Source organism: Lathyrus oleraceus, chromosome 6 (assembly GCF_024323335.1).
Source record: "Lathyrus oleraceus cultivar Zhongwan6 chromosome 6, CAAS_Psat_ZW6_1.0, whole genome shotgun sequence".
NCBI classification, from domain to species: domain Eukaryota; kingdom Viridiplantae; phylum Streptophyta; class Magnoliopsida; order Fabales; family Fabaceae; genus Lathyrus; species Lathyrus oleraceus.
In genome coordinates, this window is record NC_066584.1 from 289571720 (window position 1) to 289594893 (window position 23174).

Below are 23174 nucleotides of genomic sequence, written 5' to 3' on the forward strand. Positions count from 1 at the left end.
TTTTTTTTTTTTTTTTTTTTTTTTTTGTTCTTTTTTTTTTTTTTTTGCAGGAAGAGCCTCGATTCCTCCCTTACAATGAACCCCAACAGCTTACCGGATCGCACTCTGATAGTGCACTTATCTGAATTCAACCTCAGTTTGAATCATCTTCTCCTGTCAAATAACTTGGCCAGATCTGCCAGATGCCCCTCTCCTGTTTGGGACTTTGCTATCATGTCCTCAACATAGCATTCAATTTCATGATGAATCATATCATGCAACAAAGTCACCAGGGCTCTCTGATAAGTAGCATCGGCGTTTTGCCTCTTTAGAGGACAGTCTTCTCTCCACGGTAGCTTGTGCACAACGACACCGGTATCCGACCCTGGCATATCCTAACATGACCAGGTGAAGGCATCCACATGCTCTTTCATCAAGGCTACCATTCTGTTCTCGATTCGCCTCTGAAGCGGCTCCAACTTTCACTTCATGACCTCGGTGGTGCTTGGAATAACAATCTCAACTCGCTCCTCAAGCGGCTGAATCACCTTCTCCTTTTGTTTTAAACGATCTGGCTAATTCCAGCAGATCACAATCTTCTTCGCCTTCTTCTTTGACATGAAAGATCGGTTTGTCGAAGTCATATGAGGTGTAACCAAATCGTTATCAACGAGATCCGGAGAATTATTTTTGAAGTTGGGACGAGACAAATCACAAAAAGGAAAAATGAAAATAAACATTGCCATTTTTATTTGTTTTTAAACTGCAAAAATAAATGAAAAACAGGGAACACCGCTTTTTGACTGAAAAACATCCATTTATTAATGATGCAGAAATGCAAATTTAAACATGAGGTGGCCCTTACAATGGACCATTACGTGTCGGGCAACACGTAAGGCTTTCATGCATATAAACTGAAAACAAGAAATTATTACTCTTCAGGATGAGTGACAGTGCTGATCTTTTTAAGCCTTCCAGTTCCCTGCCACGCACGATTTTATCCAGGACTCAAGTTCACAGTCACTGTCAGTCTCTTCCCCCACCGTATAGGCGTGATCTGAATCTTCAGCAATTGCATTCACCATCACCTGACCATGCGCCGGCATGGGATTAGCATTAACATCTGACAATAGTGAAAAATGGAGGGCCTTGGACTCCACCAGGTCTTGGACAGTATGCTTAAAGGCTCTACAACCCTCAATGTTATGCCCAGGCGCACCAGAATGAAATTCACACCTGGCGTTCTCATTATAGTTAGGTGGCCTCTGATCTGATCTCACTGGAGCTAACATCCTTGGTTGAACCATCCCAAGATCCATCAACTTTTTAAACAGAGCAGCATATGACATGGGTGGCTTGTCAAAATGACGACCAACCCCTTTTCCTTTCACTTGGCTCTCAGCTCCCTGTATCTTCTGTGGGGTTGGCTGAGGTTGCTGTCGGATTAACTGATTACCAGCAGGGATGGTTACTGCAGCAGTGTGCTGGTAGTACCGACCCCTACCGCGTCCTCTCTGGGCATGCACAGACACAGCACTCGCGCCATCCTCCTTCTTAGGCTGACCATCACCAAATGATTTCTGCGGTCCAGACGACGAAACGTTTCCTTGCATGTTCCCCATTTTCAGCCAATCTTCAATCCTCCCCACCTTTTCGGCAATTACTTTCTGCCCCAAGGCGAACTCTCGCATGACATCAATCAGCTCTCCCATCTTCTCTTTCAGCTCGAGAACGTCAGCGTTGGACGGATTCATCATTCCTGTGTCAATCAAACAGGTTAGAAACTGACACCTGCAAAACAGAAAACAAGTTATTATGCATGAATGCAGTGTCTATCCACATGAGGAACACTTTGTCTCTCGATCCTGGCTTCATGGAGACATATAATAACCCGGCAGCAATATTTTGATTTGCAGTGTTTTGATTTCATCGTGCAGATCGGAGATAGGTGATCTAGCATGATACCCCCAACCATGTGTGTGCTTGTGCGAGTACATACGGTAAAGCAAATAAAGCGTGAAGATCAATCACTGAATGAAAAATAACCATCACATAGCCAATAGTGCACAAACAGTGCCATAGTCATACATCCAATCAGATAAAAATCAGATACAATCCTCCAGAATCAGGGAAAGAAATACAAGCAAGCGGATTCCGTCAACAAGCCTGACGGTAGTCCACAACAAATAACAAAGCTAGCCTGACGAAGGTCCCACGGAAGACCCTGTATCATCAACCATCTTCGCGAACTCTGCGGCGAACCTGAGTTCGGTGTTCTCCTGCTGCAATCTCCCCACTTCCTTCTGATGAATCTTCATCTGCCTGAAGTAGTGATCTCTCTCAGCCATGTAGTGATCTCTCTCAGCCCTGATCTTTGCTTTCTCCGCTTCCCACTCTGCAGCCAGAACTCGGGCCCTAGCATCCCTCTGATCTCGGACAAGGATCTGCCTCCTCTTCTCATCCTCAATGACCTGTGACGCTCTGGCCAGCTTCTCCTTGGTGATGTCGTGCTCCCTGTTGGATGATGCTAAAGCTTGGCTGATCTTCCCATAGTAGGCCGTATCCATTTCAAAGCGTTTGGCTTCCAAGGCGTGTCGCTTGTCTTGATCTTCCATCTTCACTTTGATCTCTTGATTAGCTGCCTGAAACCGAGCAACAGTCATCTCCAACTCCGCCTTCTCCATAAGTAACTGATCTCTGGCCCTCTTCATCTCGAGGAATTCTTCCATGCTGACAGAAGAACTTGGACCCTCAATCATAGGACACACAGGATCACCCCCCGGAAACGGTAGATATGTGAGCTCAATCCTCTTCCGCAACCAATCTTCAAAAAGAGGAAAATACCGACAGTTGACCTTACCATAAGGAACCTTGCCCTTCCTCTGAATGTTGCGCCATGCCCCAGACACCTGCACCAGCTTGGCCTGATCGCCCTCAGCTGAGAAGTAAAAGGACTCCTGAATCTCCCGCTCAAGAGGAGGAACTTCCATGGCAAACCCCATCTGCCTCCTGAGAAGCGTCGGGTTGTAGTTGATGCAACCCTGAACTCCTATGAGAGGCACATTGGGGAATCTCCCACAGCTATATATGAAATCCTGTCCAGCCAAGCCATTATGAGTCCAAGCAATGTCATCAGCCCGCAAACCCATCAACCTGAATGACCACTTGACAGTGGGATCAATATGAGCAAAGGCACCTCGAGAAGGCAAATACCCCATGAACCATTTGAAGAGCAACTGAGAACAGCATCTGATCAAGCCCCCACGCCTCTTCTCATTCCTGTTATGCACTGAGTAGTAGACATCTCCGATCAAAGTAGGAATAGGGTTCTTCTGCATGAATAACCTGACAGCATTATGGTCTACAAAATTCTTCTGATTAGGAAACAGAACAATCCCATAGATGCTCACAGCAATCAAAGCACAGACCGTCTTCCAGTCACCCACAGCAGCATGCTCCTTGGCTTTAGATTCCAAGAAACTCAAATGAAACCCGGGTAACTCTCCTTTCTCTTTCAAACCTCCCTTGGTCACTTCCGGACTCAAATAAAGAGCACGGGAAATCCCAAGGACGTCAGGCTCTCCTCTAATAGCACAGAAAGGAACCTGATCTCGGATCGGAATACCCAGAATACTAGCATAGTCCTCCATCAGAGGCCCCATCAGATAGTCTGGAAATACGAAACATCTCAGCCCCGGGTCATAGAACTGGAGAAGAGTATGGATGGCACTTCTGTCGTTGTCACTGAGTCTGAAAACCATCTTCAGGATACTACCATATGCCTCTCTGAACATCCCCACATGGTCGGGTGTGATCAACGCTATCATATCTCTCAACTCGTCAATCTCTGGGTTGAAGAAACTGTAGGCAACGTTGTCTTTCAGACCGGCCCTCATATCTGAATGGAAAGTCTCTCTACCAGGATCTCGATAAAATGTCCCTGCATATGGATAAACATGTGTTAGATGCAATTAATGCAAGATGCAATGATGCTGATGAATGAATGCAATGCGTTGCCATCCTCCCAGCCATCTGATCATTTGTTGCTCTGAAACCTGGTCTCTGAACTGATCATAACCATCTGAGGAATAAACAATCACAATTCTGACCCACGGGTTCCGAAATAAACGGAAGACAGATACATCATCATCATCACTGGTCTTTGAGCAGACACACCACCATCTGAATCGGCCCGGGGAATCCTGAAATAAACGGATCCCCACTGATAAATACATCGGCTCAGGGAATCCAGAAATAAACGGATCCCCACTGATAAATCACGGACAGCACTCCGACGTCTCGGCAATAAATGACCATAAATCAGACTTATAAATAGGACTCTGAACCACAGATCAAAAAGTCATCACCTGAATCCATCTGAAAATGCATCTGAATAAATCAACCCTCCCCTCACAGGTAAATTCTAAACAGGTCATCCTAAGGCGGATAATAGTCTCGACAATCGGGCAGAGATACTCAATGGGTTTGCCCTTTCGGGTGTGCCATTGTAGTTCCCTTAAGATCGTCTAAACCAAAGATCCGGGAAATGATCGGTCACCAGAGTCAATAGTTCAGATGACGTAACTCAACCAAAGTGGAATATCCACAGAGGAAAGCACTATCAAATGAACCTCGTCTGGCTTGTGGTATGTCACGTTACCACATCATGCTGATTTAGCAAATGAGGAACGTGAGACCCACACTAATCCTAGGTGTATACTCGGGCCTGGGTTTTAGCCCCACTCAGAACACCCACCCCAAACAGAGGGAACCACCTGCACAGAGGATGGCAACAATAATAGTATGATGCATGCAAGTATTTAATGCAAATATATACATTGGTTAGAATAATAAATGCAATAAATACAACAACACAAGCAACCTAAACTATCCTAGAACGCTAGGAAGGACTCGCTTAGGGACGATGGACCAGCACAGGTCTACATCCGATGTCCCCAGCAGAGTCGCCAGCTGTCGCATCCTGCGAAAAATCAACCGGCGAGGCTCAAATAAAAAACACAACACAGAGCCGCCACTGCGCGTTATTTATCCCAAAGATAGGGAAAGGAAACGCTCAGAGAAACTTGGAAAGGAAATGGTCTTGCGACCAAAGAGAAAGGGTAAGGGAGTCGGTTACGCGAGGGGAAGGTATTAGCACCCCTCACGTCCGTCGTACTCGACGGGATCCACGTTCTAAAATAAGAAAAGGTTGCTAAACATCACACACACACACACAGGGAACACAGGTGGGGTTAAGAGACGGGAGCTCGATAAGGTATCGCACCTTATGCCTACATATCTTGTCTGGAACAAGAATCAGAGCCACTGTAGTTCGGCTTACGCACGCCAAACAACACAAAACATACAAACAAGCAAGGGTGGCAAACATGGAGCCCGACAACCACTGGATGGAATTACGTCGGCATCCGAACCAAAACACACTCAAAAGGGCAAACGTGGAGCCCAACTGCCAATTGCTGGACTTACGTCGGCATCCGAACCAAACACAAAAACGGCAAACATGGAGCCCGACAGCCAATTGCTGGGCTTACGTCGGCATCCGAGCCAAAACACAAAAACGGCAAACGTGGAGCCCGACAGCCAATTACTGGACTTACGTCGGCATCCGAGCCAAAACACACAGTCAGATAACAAGTAAACACACGCAAAAAAGAAAAAAGGTTGCCCGGAGTGGTCTCGCACGACCACCTGCCTACATACCTCGTCTGGAACAAGGATCAGGGCGATGTAGTTCCCCCTAAAGGGACTGAATTGCTAGCCAGAAACCAGGGAAAGACACACTACTAGGGAGCTGGACTCGAGCCTAGTGTTGTCATGCATCGTTTACCCTAAGTTCGGTTTTCTATCCTACTTGCATAAGCAAACTACTCCTATCCAGGAAAGAAGCAAGCACACAAGCATACAGAATAATTCAAGCATACATCAAATGAGAACAAGCATCTCAAACAGATATCCACATAGCACGCACTATAACCAAACAAGTGGCTCACACAATAGGTTTGACTGCCGAAGCGAGTCGTCTGTACGGGCTGGGTTTGCTCTTAACCTTGCCATTACGAGGCTAAGGTGAAGCAGATGAGAGGTGAAGTGAGGATCAGACCTCACAGCTCTTATCCCTAACCAGGGAGAGCTTCTGACAAATGAGCATGGGTCCAGAATGGGGGGACCCTTCTATACTCAGAGACTCTGACACAATGTGCACTGCACAAGATCTTGGGCTCGTGATCTCAATGCTACAACCATGTAATGGGAGCAAGGAGAAGACTCAACTGATTAGTGGGGGATAGATTGCATATCCCTACCTTCCACCAATTGCCTTGATTAAGGACTTTACCTGCTTAGGCACAATATTAAACAATCACAATCATCGCCTCTTAAGGAGGACTTCAGACATTTATTTGCCCGGCCAAATAACAGACCGGGTCTCCAGACTACATGAAGTTAGGAAGTCATACCTCAATGCAAGTTGCTTAAGCAAAGCAAAGCAAAAGTTCACAAGGAACTGAGCAACTAAAAGTACCTGGAAACAGTCAAACACAGTTAGTACTCAGACAGACAAACATAAACAGCAAGTATTAATCAATCAGTCTATACAGATCAATGCACAACAAAGCAAGTTCAAAGCTCAAGCCCAAACTTCACAACCTACAAAACAATGTTATGTTAGTGTACAAACATCAAACAACATCAATTGCATTTAACTTGATTCATTCTCCATGTGCATTATGCTTTTGATCCTGAAAAATCAAGCAAATATTAGCAACAAGACCACTAGGCTAAGCCTAGGGCCCAAAGGCAAGAAAAATTCCTAAACAGCAAGGTATCTCTAACCAAACTCAAGCTAAAGTCAAACAAGAGTCCACACAATTAGTCCCGTGTCCATATCATTCATCATGTTCATTTTAAGCACAAAACAAGGCAAACTAGTTCAAATGAAACACCAAACATACAAACAGAACTATTGCATTCAAATCCATATCAAAACAATTCTAAAAATTCTTAAATAAATTACACCTAAACAGGACCTAACCTAGGTCTAGCATGTCAAATTTTAGCTTAATTGGACAAATGGAACCATGTCAATGAAAATCAACAAAAACAGACACAATTATATGCTTCAAATCACAACATCAACACATGCAGCCACTTCAAAAATTCATAAATCCATGAAGACAATAAAGAAATGGATGAGACCAAAACAGGGATGTCACATCATGTGTCTATTACAAGCATATCAAATTTCATGACCATTCAATACCATATGAGCATTTCACATTAAATCTACCAACCTATGTCACATGAACTTGCAAATTCAACCACCAGAGATGAAAAATAGCAATCAATTTGAAAATGCAATGTAAAATTCCACAAAAATTCACATAGCATCCTAACATGTTAATCAACATCCATGCAAAATTTCACATCATTTCAACAAGTATAGGTCACTCAAAAAAAATCCAGCAAATTGACATAATGAGGTGTGACACACATTGTCACACCTAAGTTCAAAAATTCATATCTCAATGGCCAGGTATCAAAAATTCATAAAGTTTACATGGAAATAAACATCAGCCAGTCAACCATCATCACAAAAATTTTCAAGAATTTATTTTACACTATGAGCATTTCACAAAGGAATTGGTAGAATGTATCAAATTTGAGCACATGTGAAACAAACCTAAGTCAAACATTATTCCTACCATGCACTACTTTGACCAATAGGTCGAAAAAATTCTACATTCAAAAAGAAAGTCAACACAAAAATTCTCACATTTTTCTGATTTTTTCTCAATCTTTTATGAATTTTTTAAAGTCATTATGAATTTTTTACAATTTTTGTGAATTAATATAAATTAATTAAATTAACCAGTGGCACTATCGTAATTATGAGCGCGGGGGAGGGAAACGCCTTATTTGAAAATTCAAATGGAATTATGGATCAAACAAGCTTTTTGTCCAGAAAATTCATCGTCTTCTTCAATAATTTCCAGAAATGCAACGAACATGAAGAACCACGAAAGTTCACCAAAATGAGCAAATGAGCACTCGTTGAAACCGTCTCAACACGAGGATCTTGAATATCAACTCGATTTAACCTAAATATTCCTCTATTTCCTAAATCGATCATGTTAGGGTTTCACATCAAAACTTTCAAACAAGATTGCATCCTCTACAGTTCATCATTTCTAAAACCAAAAGCATCACTACGATCTATGTGAAAAGCTCTACCAAACACATACAATAATTATCCAAATCGTGACATGCGAATTTTCGAGTACCTGGAAATTACAGTGCCGTTCTTGCTGTCCTTTATGTGCTTCGACCTCAAACAGAAGCAGTGGAAGGTCCAGGCAATTGGATGATGTGCTTAGATTCCCTTGACTTCACTTCTATTGCTCGAAAACGCGATTTGCCATTGATGTAGCTTGGATGTGCAGTCACGTTTTGGTGCGAATCAGATGATGAAAGGTGAAAATAGATGGATTATATGCTGAGGCAAGATTAATGCAACAAGAATTTCGCAAATTGAGCCAAAATTGATGAAGTTTTATGAATTTTGGTTTTGGAGTGTTCTTGAGATTTTGAGAGAATGTGATGAATTTTCAGATCTAGTTTTGGAAAGTGTGTATTCTGTTATGATTAGAATGTGTTTAGGAATATATATCATAGCTTAATCATCACTTAATCATGTTAATTAACCAAGTTGAACATGTTAGTGAAAATGCTAATTTCCAAGTGAGGGCAAAAATGGAATTTCACAAGCCAGCTCAATGCCACCTCTTTGACAGCTCACACACTCTCTAAATGACATGTGTGAGCTGTTGCAACTTGTCCCACTCTCATTGGATGGGTAATTTTGAAATTCACCATGTGGTAGCTTAATGTCCAATTTTGCACTTTCATTTTTCAAGCCAAATTCCAAACCACAAGCCTTTGCCATGAAATGATGATTCCAACCAATTTCAAATACCATTTGTGAGGTGTAGCAAAAATCCCCACTCAAAAATTCCAATTATTTCACAAGTTGGACAACTTTGCCCTTGGTCCAATTTAACTGTCCAGTTGAAATTTGACTTTTTGCATTGACCACTTTTGGAAAAATCCAATTATGCACCATGAAAGTACATGTCAAATGGAGTTTGTGCATATAAAGAACTTGCAATTTGGACAAACCATGTGGAAATTATGGCCTCCTGATTATGGGTCATTTTTGAATTTCACTGAGCCCTAATTTTTCAACCATACATGGGATTTTCAAGTTCTTGGACTTTTTGGAAAGGTGAGAACAAGATCTACAACTTTCATGTTGAACAAATTTGCATTTGAAGCTTTTTTGGACATGTAATTTTGAGGTCAAAAACTTTCCATTTTTGGAAACTTCAATTACAGGTCACTTTCTATTTTTAGCAGTTTTTGTCCTGACTTGATTTTCTTCATTCTTAAGCTTTGCAATGTCAAATAACACTTGTTCCAACATGAATGAAGTGTATCCAACTCATTTTCACCTCCACATCCATCAGATCATGTACAGTTGACCACAGTTGACTTTTTCAACTGACAAATGAATTAGGCAATGCATTGATCAAATTAAGCCCCAATCTCCAACTGAAATAGCTCAAGGGTGACACCCTAGCCTCAATAAGCACAAAATAATCACATTATGAACCCCATATCCATCACAGACCCCATCTCCTGATTAAGCCCTGATTGGCCCAATGCAACTGATTAGGGTTGACCAGTGGTCAAAACCCTAATCTCAAGGAATGAGCTTCAATCACTTGATTCTTCTGATGATAGCCAACCATGATGATGATGATGTATCATTGTAATCAAGATGAAGACCAATGTCCATTGAGAATCATGAAACCCTAATTCACAGCCCAATCCTCAGATGGCCAATGATCAGTCAATAAACCCTAGGCTTGCACTCTGACTTCCTCATCTTCTGATCAAGACTTGGGAGAATGACTTGCACAATGTAACCACATGATATGCAATATGCAGTGCCTAATGACCTAAAAATGTATGCAATACGTTAATGCTAGTCCCAAGAGAGGAGGGCAAATTTTGAGGTGTTACACATGATTGCAGGTTTTATCTGTGGGACGACCCCTTTTTGTACAAAAAGGGAATAGACGGTTTGGTCCGACGATGTGTTCCAGAAGAAGAACAGAGGGATGTGCTGAAAGCCTGTCACGATTCGGACTATGGTGGACACTTTAGTGGTGATAGAACTGTCGCTAAAGTCCTCCAATCAGGTTTATACTGGCTGACACTATTCAAAGATGCTCAACAAATGATCAAAGAGTGTGATAAATGCCAAAGGATGAGAAATATTTCGAAGAGAAATCAGATGCCACAAAATCCCATGTTGGAAGTTGAACTCTTTGATGTGTGGGGTATTGACTTTATGGGTCCGTTTCCACCGTCATCTGGAAAGAACTACATTTTGGTGGCGGTGGATTATGTATCCAAGTGGGTGGAAGCAGTCGTGCTACCTACAAATGATGCTAAAGTGGTGGTCAAGTTTTTGAAAGAAAACATATTCGTCAGGTGCCACGAGCCCTTATTAGTGATGAAGGAACTCACTTCTTAAATCACCTAATGGAGAAGCTACTCTTGAAATACAATGTGAAACACCGGATAGCCACTCCATACCACCCGCAAACCAGTGGTCAAGTTGAAGTGTCGAATCGACGGCTGAAACAAATCCTAGAAAGGACGGTTAATGCTTCTCACAAGGATTGGGCGAGTAAGCTCGATGATGCACTGTGGGCGTATTGTATTGCTTTCAAAACACCGATTGGTATGTCCCCATATCAATTGGTATATGGAAAGGCCTGTCATCTACCTTTGGAACTGGAACACAAAGCCTTATGGGCTTCCAAATTCCTTAACTTGGATCTTGAGAAAGCAGGAGAATCCCGAATCCTTCAACTCCACGAGTTGGAAGAATTCCGGAACCTGGCATATGAAAATGCGAAGATCTACAAAGATAAGACGAAGAAATGGCATGACAGAAGAATCCAAAGGAAAGAGTTCTGGGAAGGACAAAGGGTACTACTATTCAACTCAAGAATGAAGCTGTTCTCTGGAAAATTGAGATCGAAATGGTCAGGTCCGTTTGTGGTGCACAAAGTATATCCTCATGGAGCGGTTGAAATAAAAAACCCTTCCAATGGAGATATTTTTAAAGTGAATGGCCAGAGATTGAAGCCGTACAATGTGGGGCAAGTTGTGGGCCAAATTGATGTTGTTCATCTTGTCTGATAAGATGCGCAACCGTCGAGTCAAGCGACGTTAAACGAAGCGCTACGTGGGAGGCAACCCACGTTTTTGTATCTAATCATTTTCTTTGTTTGGTAGTGTGTTTTCTACTTGCAGGTGTAAACAGTGTTTCATAGAGGAGATAAAGGTAGCGATCGTAGCGAATCTCTAAAAATTCGGAAGCTAGAGCCTTGCACAGCACAAGAAATCATGAAAATTGGAAAATAGGGGCCTGACACGGGCGCCCGTGTCAGGAAGAGGAGTTTGGTGTTGATAAATGGGATTTCTAGGGGCCTGACACGGCCGCCCGTGTCAGGTGACACGACCCGTGTCAGCCCTGGACCAAATAAGTTATTTTTAAGCGCTTCTGGGAATGACACGGCCCGTGTTAGGAGGGCGTGTTGCGCTGACACGGCCGCCCGTGTCAGCTCGCGCAGTGGTGATTTTTTTTTGAAAAAATAGCCGTTGGGCACCTTTCACCATGCATTTTTTACCGTTGGAGGTGGGTCCCACCCCCGAAAATCACCCTATAAATACACCCTATCACCAATTCTTTCCTCATTTCACACATTACATTCATACTTCTTCATCTCCACTCCCTTTCTCTCAAATACAACCTAATTCCTTCATTCGTTCCACTCAAGAGCCACCTCTTTTCACCACCAATCTCGGCCGATCATCCACCCATCTTCTCGGAAAAGTTCACCGCACCCTATTCTCGACACTCCTCCAGTAATATATTTCTTTAACTCTCTTTTTCCAAATTCTTGTCTTCTTTTATTATTTGTGTGCAGGTACAATATGTCTCGACGTGGCGAAAAAATAAAAAATGTGGGAGAATCATCTCGTCTCAGATAAAGAGCAAGGCGAACCCCGAACGAGTACGACATTATGTTCGAGAGCCTGGAGCATCAAAAAAGGTATGCGGTTCATATAAAAAGGAAACTCACCCCTACGAGGTATATGTGTAATGGCACACTGCAAGAACTGGGTTTGCAAGCGGAAGTACACCACATGTTCCACACCCTAGGGATGCTGGAATTTATGCAGCTGGAAGCGCCTACATTTGCGCACATCACGCTGGAATTTTTGAGCACCATAGATTTTAAGCTGAAGAATAGGTGGAACGGCTCAGAAAAAGAATATTACGGTACGTTACACTTTCGTCTATTCAATACTGATTTGGAACTGACGGTGGAGGAGTTAGGGAGGATCTTAAAACTCCCAATCGTAGGGCCTGGAGCGGTGCCCGATACATTTGTCTCGGCGGAATTTTGGACCGCCATCACAGGTAATAATAAATATGTGTCCAAAGGGGCAAAGGCATCGGGTATCCATAACCCATGTTTCAGGTATGCACAAAAGGCTCTAGCCTATACAATTTTTGGTCGCGGAGACAACACAGGTGTAGCCATACAAAGGGAGCTGTTCTTTCTATACATCATGGCATCCCAGGCTCCGATCAATGTAGCGGCCTTTGCAGCCGACTACTTAGGGAGAGTTGGTTGCGCTACGTCGGGCGACATTTCTGTTGGCGGCATGATTACTCAGATTGCTGACCACTTTGGATTTGGTGCTGCTCTAGTTGACTTCCCTCAGGTGCCAGGTAAAAGAAAACTGGACATGGCAGCCTTGATCCAACAAGGCATGATCACGGTAAAACAAGACTACTACTCTCTTTTGTGCCAAAAAGTACATGTTCTTGATTTACCTGCTTACGAGTTTATCAGTATCACTAACAGAGCCAACTGGCTCTATGACTGCCCTGAACCGGAAGAGGGGGACAAAGATTTGTTTGACTCTTTTACTGCAGATGAACCGATGGATGGTGCACCGAGGAACCTTTTTTCCAACAACCGCCAGAACCAACTCAAGCATCCGGATCCTACTCCATGCCATCAGACCAATGGGGATGGATCCAGGATGAGATTGGCCACCTTCGCATGGAGCAATCCAGGCAAGGTGACGAGATCACCAGGTTTGGAGCTGAGCAACACCGTCAAAGGACGGTTTTGGACGAGATGGACGCAATGATGCAACGTATGATGTTGCATTATCCATACCCGCCACCACCTCCTCAGTAATTGCTGTAAGTACTCCTCATATCTTAACTTTAAGCATTGCAGACAATGTTTGGTTCAGGTGTGGGGAGGTTTTTAATTGAATTGTTTTTAATTTTAATTTTTATTGTGCGTGTGTGTTATTTTGTTCGTCGTTGTGTGGTTGTTTTTATTTTTGGTAAGTTACAGATGAAAGTAGATGATGCTGGAGAAATGAGAGACTAGTGGATAGTGAGTAAAAGACGTGATCCCGAACTTTCTCCTGAGGCAACATGGAAGGTGACACAGTTGAGAAACAAAAGGTTGGACGCAACTTGGAAATCCAGACCAAAAAAGGATAAGGTAAGCCCAATCTGATAAAAGAAGCTGTCTATCATAAAGAATGTTTGAAGTCTGCAAGCTTAACCAACATGGTGAGATTCTAGCTAAACCAAACACAAAAGAGCGCATTCAGGTATGCCTCTATCTCTCTAATTTTGCGTAAGTTCTACTGATATAGCACAATACAAAAACACACACTGAGGCACGTTGTTTGTTTTCCATCTTTGAGTCTTTCTAGCCACCCTTAATGTTGCTTTCATCCGTTGTTAACCCCTTTTGAGCCTGTAACCCTTTGTTTGTGTAAACCATCATGTTAACCCTTAGCCATACACTCCCTACCCTAGCTCGGCATGACTGTGTAATGTAAGACTTGTGCAAAAAGATAAGTTTGGGGTATGCATCCGTAAATTGAAAATGTTGTTGAAAAATGGCAAGTGCAAGGAAAATAAAAAAAAAAGAGAAGAGAAAAAGTGTGTAGAAACATCCTCTTCTACCGAAAAAAAAGAAAACAAATGGAAAAAAAAAATATCATAAGCACTTGCCTTAGAAAGAGACTCATGCATTAAAATGTAGTTGAGTGGAAAAAGAGTGAAGATTTGATGACACCCCAAAAATAAAAATTTTACACAAAGAAAAAAAAAACAAAAGCATGAATTCTGAGTTGTAAAACCTTTTGTAATCCATTTTGTTATCTACTCTCCTACCGTACCTAAGCCTCGTTACAACCCTGAAGACCTCTTAAAGTGTGTGAATTGTGTTTGTGCAGTTGACGTAGAATCTATTCAAAAGTAAGAGTTGATATTGCATACCTTGATTTATTGAGTGCTAAACACTTTAACCTCGAGAGATTTGGTGAGTAGTGTGAAGAAGCTTGCAGGTAAAAGAACTCTCTGAAATGATAAGGCAGTGGAAAATGTCGAATGGGTGAACTTGAAACTTAATTGGGAAGAAGAAAACCAAGTTGCGAATAACATCAGTTGTGTTGAGGAAAGAAGAGAATCCATGGTTGACCTCCGCTTTGTCTCTTGCATCACTTGAGGACAAGCAATGAGATAAGTTTGGGGTTGTGATCGGCCACCATTTACACTCAGTTTTCATCATCTATCCAGCATGAAATCTTCATGAATCGATAACTTTTGCGTTTTATTTTAGTGATTTCTTCCGCTTATTGCATTTTATGAATTTCTGTTTGATTTATGTTTCATTAGTAGTTTTCTGCATTTTGTCGCATTTTATGCGTTTCTGTGTAGAATGTTGGTTTCCAGGTTTGATTAAAAGTACGCAAGCGTGTATCGGAAGAAGGGATGTTAGAGGCTGAAGAAAAAGGGAAAAACGGACAAAACAAGGGGCTGACACGGGTGCCCGTGTCACCTGACACGACCCGTGTCAGCATGTGCAGAACAGCCAGCAAAAATCCAGTAAAATAGTGGGCTGACACGAGTGCCCGTGTCAGCGAGGCGTGTCTTATGCACCTACAGAGGAGCCAACACGGGCAGCAGTGTCACCTGACACGACCCGTGTTGGCCATTTCGCTCAAAATTCTGATTCTTCAAATTTTTACTCCTGTGGACATCCGGAGGGCATTTTGGGCATTTGGCATTATTTTTAGTTGGATTGGAAGCACGAAAAGAGGGATTTTTTGATTGTGAAAAGAAAGATACGAAGAGAGGAAGCAACCTTGCAAGGTGTGGAGAAGAGAAGAGATCTTCAAGATCAGAAGAAATTGAAGATCAACTTTCATCAACAACAACTTGTAATGTCTTTAATTTATAATCTTTTATCTTTGAATATTATGAGAGGCTAAACCCCCCAATGCTAGGGGGTGTCCCTGAATTGCTACTATATGAATATTTTATCCATGTTCTTATAATCATTGATGTTTTCGTAATTCAAATTATTATACAACGTGCTTAATGCTTAATTTTATCGGACAAATGAAATTCTGATCTCTGGTTAAGGTTTAGGTCGGACAAACCGCCTTATCACTTGTTGTATAATAAAACCCGCGTTTAATCACTTAGGAATGAGGATCAAACTGTGGTTACCGTAAATTCTTGATAAAATAAATATTTCTTAACAACAATTTCATTGACTAAGGAATTAGGAGTGAAATTGCCTGTTAAATGGTTTTGGCTAAGGAATTAGAGAAAAAACTACTCTGGAGAAACTGTTTTGAATTATAATAGCATCGATGTTATATGATATGGAAAAAGTGGAATACACAGCAATTCATACACCTGACCTTAGCATTATTTCTCATATTGGTCAAACTGTTTTTATACGCTTTATATTTTTATTTCTTATCAGTTGTGAAAATAATCATCAAACCCCATATGAACTTTTGTTCAATTGAATTATTCTAAAAATTGATACTTTCTACGCAGTCCTCGAGATCGATACTCGGGATAACTCCCTTTTTATTACTACATTGGTGCAAATAGTACACTTGCTATTTTACCGATCAGGTATCTTCGATGGTGACGACTTAGTGACCTTGTAGAATCTCTTCGCGGAGTTGTCGTTTTGATGGAGTTCGACTCAGAAATGATGAATTGATTTCTTCGGGATGCTAAATCCTGCACAACATTGTTCCCCATATTAACATGACGCAAACTCTTTTCAATTTTAAACACCCTTTGAACCAAAAATAGTGAATTTTATTGTTGTGCCAAATTGTAGACATTGTTCACCAGATCAGTAGCTCCCTGCATTCTGAGGTTAGTTTGTAATAGTTAAAGGTTGGGGATCGCTTATTGTTTAGGAATTGCATGTTGTGGCTAAGGTTCGTGTGAAGGCTCAGCTTGATGAAACTATTGCGTGGATTTGGAAAATGGAAAGGTTTGGAATACTAGTTGGTTGTCTATCAGTTGAACAGGATCTTGTTGCGAAGGATTTGTCAAAAATGGAAGAGGAAGTTGGTCTTTGGAAGCTTCAGCATCGGGGACAACATCACGCCATTGAAAAAAAGAGCGAGCGGCTTTTGGATGCCACCATAGTTAATGGATATGAGAAAGGAGGTGGTGGAAAGGAAGTTGAGATTCGAGGAAAGTGATCAAGAAATGGAGATCCGAACTACTAACGTAGAAGATCATACTTCTAATGGAGAAGATGTGAACATGGAAATGTGCGAGAATCAAAATTTCATTCTCATAGACGCCACCACTATTTCGCATTGGAACCAAAATTTATCGATGAACAAAGAAACAAAGTTTGATGTGGTGGACCTGAGCTTCTAGTATAGCGGGGGGAGGGGGGTGACCAGCAAAGTTAGCACTGCAATGCCCAAGTCAATAAGAGTGAAAAGATATGTGAATGACAGTGAATTTAAATACTTCAAAACCGACACTTCTTTTCTCTTAAATAGAAGAAACAATTAAGAACGTAAAGTGTGAGGTGAGACGTGGATCGCGATTAACCATCATATCAATTTGGACGATATGCAAAGTTTTAGTAGACAAAATTTATTTCCATGAAGAAAATATATAGTTGTTCTGGTCTCTTTTCTGCATTCGTCTTATCATTGAACCTTTCAAATTAGGTCTTGTGAATAAACCATATCAATTTTCAATAAATATTTTTTAAAACCCCTATAGAATAATCTCCAAAATATTTATATTAAAATTACTTTTATTTTTAATATGTAACAATCAAGCTCTAATTAGTCCTGATTTGATTTGTAACAAAATAATATTTTCTAAAATAAAACTTGATTGCTAACACATTATTAATAATTAAAAAAACATAAATAAGAAGAAAACAATTCTAATAAAATATTAAGGCAGCCCACAAAAAATATCTTAGGGCTTTGCTTCTTCAAGCAATTCCAAACTCCACTCATACAAATTACAATCTCAACATAAAATAAGTATCAGAATGTGTCTGAAAATCAATCATCACATGACCATATTTTAGCTATATATGCCATAGATCGTGGTCCAAGCCACTAACAATATGTACAAAGATTTGAAAGCCAAACTTTACAATTCCAAATCAAATTAAAAATGCCAGTACCTCTAGAAATTAATTAACGTAGTTTAGCTCAATAATTCGATCTTAACGTAGTTTATAAATAAATAATTAAGATGACCAAAATTAAAAGAAACTTGTGGACCTTGTTTATTCTTAATTAACATAACCAACCATGAAACATGTATCAAATCATGGAAAACTGAGTTATTATTATTATTATTATTATTATTATTATTATTATTATTATTATTATTATTATTATTATTATTATTATTATTATTATTATTATTATTATTATTATTATTATTATTATTATTATTATTATTATTATTATTATTATTATTATTATTATTATTATTATTATTATTATTATTATTATTATTATTATTATTATTATTATTATTTTATTATTATTATTATTATTATTATTATTATTATTATTATTATTATTATTATTATTATTATTATTATTATATTATTATTATTATTATTATTATTATTATTATTATTATTGTGTGCAGATAATGCTTAAGAAAGAACCTACTTAATTTTTCATACATAATATATAAACCCTTGATCTCCATGCCCTACCTCTTTATATATTCCTCTTTAATTTTTATATAAATGTTGAGATTCTTCAATCATTTAAAAGAAATAAAAAAAACTAGCTTTAATTTTTAATATCAAAAAAGAATTATATAGATAAATTCATTAAAATTAAATAATGTGAAATGATTAGTTAGTTTGGTTTGGTCTGTAACCACCAAAATTTGGTCACACCCATTTATGACAATTATGGTTGATAAAATCACATGCATGTTCTGATATATGTCATTCTCTACTATAATATTTTTTTGACAAAGTTCTCTTGCTCAATTTTAAAAGAAGAAAATAAAAATTCAGACCCCACAAGTAATTTATTTCTGACTTGTTTTGTACAAAGCATATGCAAAAGCACATAGAATGTGCAAGTGAGATAAAATGGGGTCAAAACTTGTGACTTGCAAGTAGCAACTGAGTCTAAGGTTATTTCTTGTAAAGATGGCGATGTTAATTAAGTTTCTTGGTTATTTATATAAAAAAAAAGAAAAATGATTTAATATATATATATATATATATATATATATATGTATAATCTTCATGTATGTTAGCCTCGTCTTGCTCAGTTTAAAAAAATATAACATAGGTTACGACACGGACTATAATTTTTTTCTTTTTAGTTTTAAGTCGTTTGTAGTAGTAAATGATGCATATACATTATAAAAAAAAAAAGAGAGTACAATTCTTCTTTATTTTTGGATTTATAGAGGGTCTATTTGTTTTGACTTTTTTTAAAAATGATTTTTATAATGTTACATATTTTAGTGTAAAAAATTTTTGCAAAGAAACCTTTTATAAAAGCTTCAAATAAAATTTTGGTTTGAATATTTATTCTTAAAATGTTATTTTAGATATTTCATCATTTTATCCGAAAAAAAATTGGATATCAAAATTTCAAAAAATCACTTAATTTTGAAGCTATTTCAAATAGTTTTTCATAAAAATCATTTTTGAGATACAACTTTTTGAAAAATTTGTGATTTTGACTATGTTTTGATCTTCAATCATTTATATTTATGTTATAGAATGAACAATTCAATCTTTTAATTTATAAAAAATAAATTTAAAAAAACTTGTAATATTTTAAAAAATATTTTTGTAGAATCCATTTTCAAAAATACAAAAAAAAAATTCATTTTTTTAAAGCTAAAACAAACTGGTCAATGTGGTAATAACCACTATAAATATTTTTTGTTATCTACTTCTAACTTTCACTCTTTCAATTTCTCTTTTTTTTTTCCTTCTCACTCTTCTTCTTTTTTCCATATTAGTTTAAATCATCTTATTAGATTTTTCTTCTTCTATTCTTTAACACCTCTCTTCTCTCAACCCTTTCCTTTTACAACTCAATTTTCTCATTATAACAAGACCAAACATACCCACCTATTCTTTCTTTTCTCTCGAAACCTAGAATCATATTGAAAATAATAAATTTTTATCACACTTTCAAAACCTAGAATTGAATAGACAAATGATTTTGTACTGTTTTCTTAATCTTTCCTATTCAATTTTCTAATCTCTTTAATATATCTCTCTCTCTTATTAGAAGAAATTCATATTCATAAATAGTATTCTAACTCAGAAGCAGAAGCTTCTGAGGTTGTTGTTCCAGAAGTGATGTTTAACTTCTGAGTTGAAGTTGGTTTTAAGTTTTCAAAAGGTGTAGTGTTCAGCTAGTGTAAGTCAGCATTTTTGTCTACGTGACATTATTGTTTATGTATATAAACAAAATGTCTAGCATTATTTCATAACGCGGTGAATACAAAGTTTCTCTCTAAAAGTTAGTTAGATTTATTTTCTCTCTCTTCTCTCTCCATCTTCATCATCTTCATCTTCAATCTTGTGCACCAACAATTGGTATCTAGAGCTCCAATTCGACTCACAGGGAAACACTAGTGCACGGTGAGGCGTGTGTGGTTGATTTTGTTTCTTGAATTCGCCTTGAATTCACGAACGAAATCGTAATAGAATCACATTTCTTGATTTTGTGGGATTGGGAAACACAAATGTTTGGTGAGATCTGTGTGAGTTCAATGCACAAAATCAAAGATAAACGGCAGAAATAGTAGCTTGAATACAAAGCTTCCAGTGTTTGATGGAAAGAATTAGAATCGGTGGTCGATTCAGATACGTGTGTTGTTTGGCGCTCAAGATGTTCTTGATCTCGTCAATGACGATTATGTTCTGATTGCGGCGAATGCGATAGAAGCATAAAGAAACGCATAAAGAGAAACGAGGAAGAAAGATCAAAATGCGTTGTTCTACATCTATCAGTGTGTGGATGTGAATGTGTTTGAGAAAATCCCTGACTCGACAACGACACACTGAAGGCATCTTCTGGGAAGAAGAGTCAGAAGCAGTCTTGGTCAGAAGCCAAGAAGAGATATTATGGTAGTTTTCAAAATTCAGAAGCCTCTAATTCTGATGAGAAGAAACATCAGAAGATGAAGGAGAAGTTTGACAAGAAGAAGGTTCAATGCTACTGTTGTAAGAAGTTTGGCCACTTTTCTCCTGATTGTTAGTAAAACAAGGAAAATAAATTAGAAGAAGCAAATAAAGCCAAGGAGATTCTGATGATGAACTTGTGTTATTGATGACTTCTTAATCTGATGGTGCGTATTTGGTAGATTGGTGGTATATGGACATTGGTTGCTCAAATCACTTAATTAGAAACAAACAATGGCTAGTTACTTTTGACTCTAGAAAGAGGACAAAGATCAGATGTGTTGATGATAAATACCTCAACGCTGAAGGTATGGGAAATGTCAAAGTCAACGTGAAGAATGGTAAAAATGTTCTGATCAAGGATGTTTAGGATGTTCATGATATGAAGAGCAATCTAATGAGTGTAGGTCAGCTCATTGAGAAAGGTTTCTCAGTTACTATGAAGAACAATCTCTTGAAGTTATATTATTATGATCAGAAGCTAATTATGCAATATGAGCAGGGAAGCAATAGAGCATTCGAATCGAATATGGATATAGTTAAAACTAAATGCCTTAGTGCAGAAGGCACTGAAGGTAAAAGTGAGTTGTGGCACAAGAGATTGGGGCATCTTAATTTTAGAAGCTTATGGCATCTGAATTCTAAGAAGCTGTTATATGGCATTTCCAAGATTGTGAATCCTGAGAAGTCATGTGAGATATGCATAAAAGTAAAGAAACTCAAGTTTCCATTTGCATCAGAAGTATCCCCTAGAGAAAAGCATGCTTTAGAAGTAGTACATTATGATGTTTGTGAACCATTTGAAGTACCTTCACTTGGAGGAAACAAATACTTTGTTTCGTTTATGGAGGAGTTCACTAAAATTACATGGCTATCACTCATTAAGTTTAAGCATGAGGTGTTTTATGAGTTTCAGAAGTTCAAGGTGAAGGCTAAAAAACAGAGTGGTCAGAAGCTGAAAATTCTCATAACTGATAGTGGAGGTGAGTATAACTCTACAGAGTTTAGAAGATTTTGTGAAGAGAATGAAATTGAGCATGAGGTGAGTGCTCTTATACTCCTCAACAAAATGGTCTTGCTGAAAGAAGAAACCGAATTTTGCTTGATATGGCAAGGAGCATGCTGAAGGAGAAGAAGTTGTGTCACACCTTGTGAGGAGAAGTTGTTGCCATTGCAACATATATGCTCAACAGGTGTCCAACAAAGAAGTTGAAGGAAATCGTTCCTTTTGAGAAGTGGACCGATGATAAGCAAAGCGTGAGTCATTTCAGGGTATTTGGTTCTGTTTGTTACAATCATGTTCCAGGTGCTACTAGAAAGAAGTTGGATGATAGAAGAAAAGTAATGTTGTTGATTGGTTTCCATAGTACAAGTGCGTATAAGCTTTATTGTTCAGTCATTAATAAGGTTGAAGTCCGCATAGACGTCATTATGAAGGAATCAGAAGCGTGGGATTGGAGTAAGTCTCAATCCAACTCTAGTGCAGTTCCAACACTTGAGTTAACTTCTGAAGACACTTCAAAATCTGAAGGTTCTGATGATGATTCAGAATCAGAAGATGATTTTGAAAGTGACTTTGAAGACGAGTCTGACTCTGAAGGTGAATCTAATTCTCATCCAAATTCTGATGATGATCCAGACTCTGGTGTTCAAGACTCTAGAGGAGGTCAAACTTCTAAAGGTGGTCCAACTTATGGAGGTGATCAATATGATATTGTTCCATCATCTGAAGAAGATTTTGAACAAGTTCAGGCGCCACAAAGAATCAGACAAATACCAAGGAGATTTACAGAGTTTGACATGTTACAAGATATTGAAGTAGACTTTGAGGGAGAAGTCATTTAGTGTGCTATGTTAGTAGACTTTGAACCAGTTAGTACTGAAGAAGATCTCAAGAAAAAAGTGTGGCTGAAGGCCATTGAAGAAGAACTTGAGGCTATAGAAAGAAACAAGACTTGGGAGTTGACTGAGCTTCCAAAGAAGAAGAAAACTAGCAGCGTCATATGGGTTTTCAAGGTGAAACTGAAGCCAGATGGATCAATTAGAAAACACAAAGCAAGGCTAGTAGCAAGAGTATTTCTACAAAAACCTGCAATAGATTACTTTGAAGTGTTTGCGCCTGTAGCTAGACATGAAACAATCATATTGGAGATTGCTATAGCTAGTAAGAAAAATTGGCCTCTGATGCATCTGGATGTGAAATCTGCATTTCTGAATGGTCCATTGCAAGAAGAGGTATACGTGTCACAACCTTCTGGATTTATGAAAAAGAATCAGGAAGGGACGGTGTACATGTTACATAAAACGTTATATGGACTGAAACAAGCTCCTAGAGCTTGCAATCTAAAAATTGACTCATTTTTCAAGCTCCAAGGATTCAGAAAGTATGAGTTGGAGTTTGGCATTTATGTTCAACATACTTCTTAAGGAAATATGGTTATAACGTGTCTCTATGTTTATGATATATTACTGACATGAAGTTGCTCATATGAGATAATGAAGTTCAAGAAG

At 38.9% G+C, this 23174-nt stretch overlaps 1 protein-coding gene across 1 annotated transcript; it reads left to right on the forward strand.

The window, feature by feature from the left end:
• Positions 1-10605: 10605 nt before the first annotated feature.
• LOC127095245 (uncharacterized) lies at positions 10606-11271 on the forward strand. The gene has a single exon (XM_051033960.1). It carries the CDS (start codon positions 10606-10608, stop codon positions 11269-11271), a length of 666 nt encoding a protein of 221 aa, XP_050889917.1.
• Positions 11272-23174: the final 11903 nt, after the last annotated feature.

Excerpts from the sequence above, each read along its gene's own strand:
- LOC127095245 (XM_051033960.1), top strand. The coding sequence starts at position 10,606 with ATGGAGAAGCTACTCTTGAAATACAATGTGAAACACCGGATAGCCACT.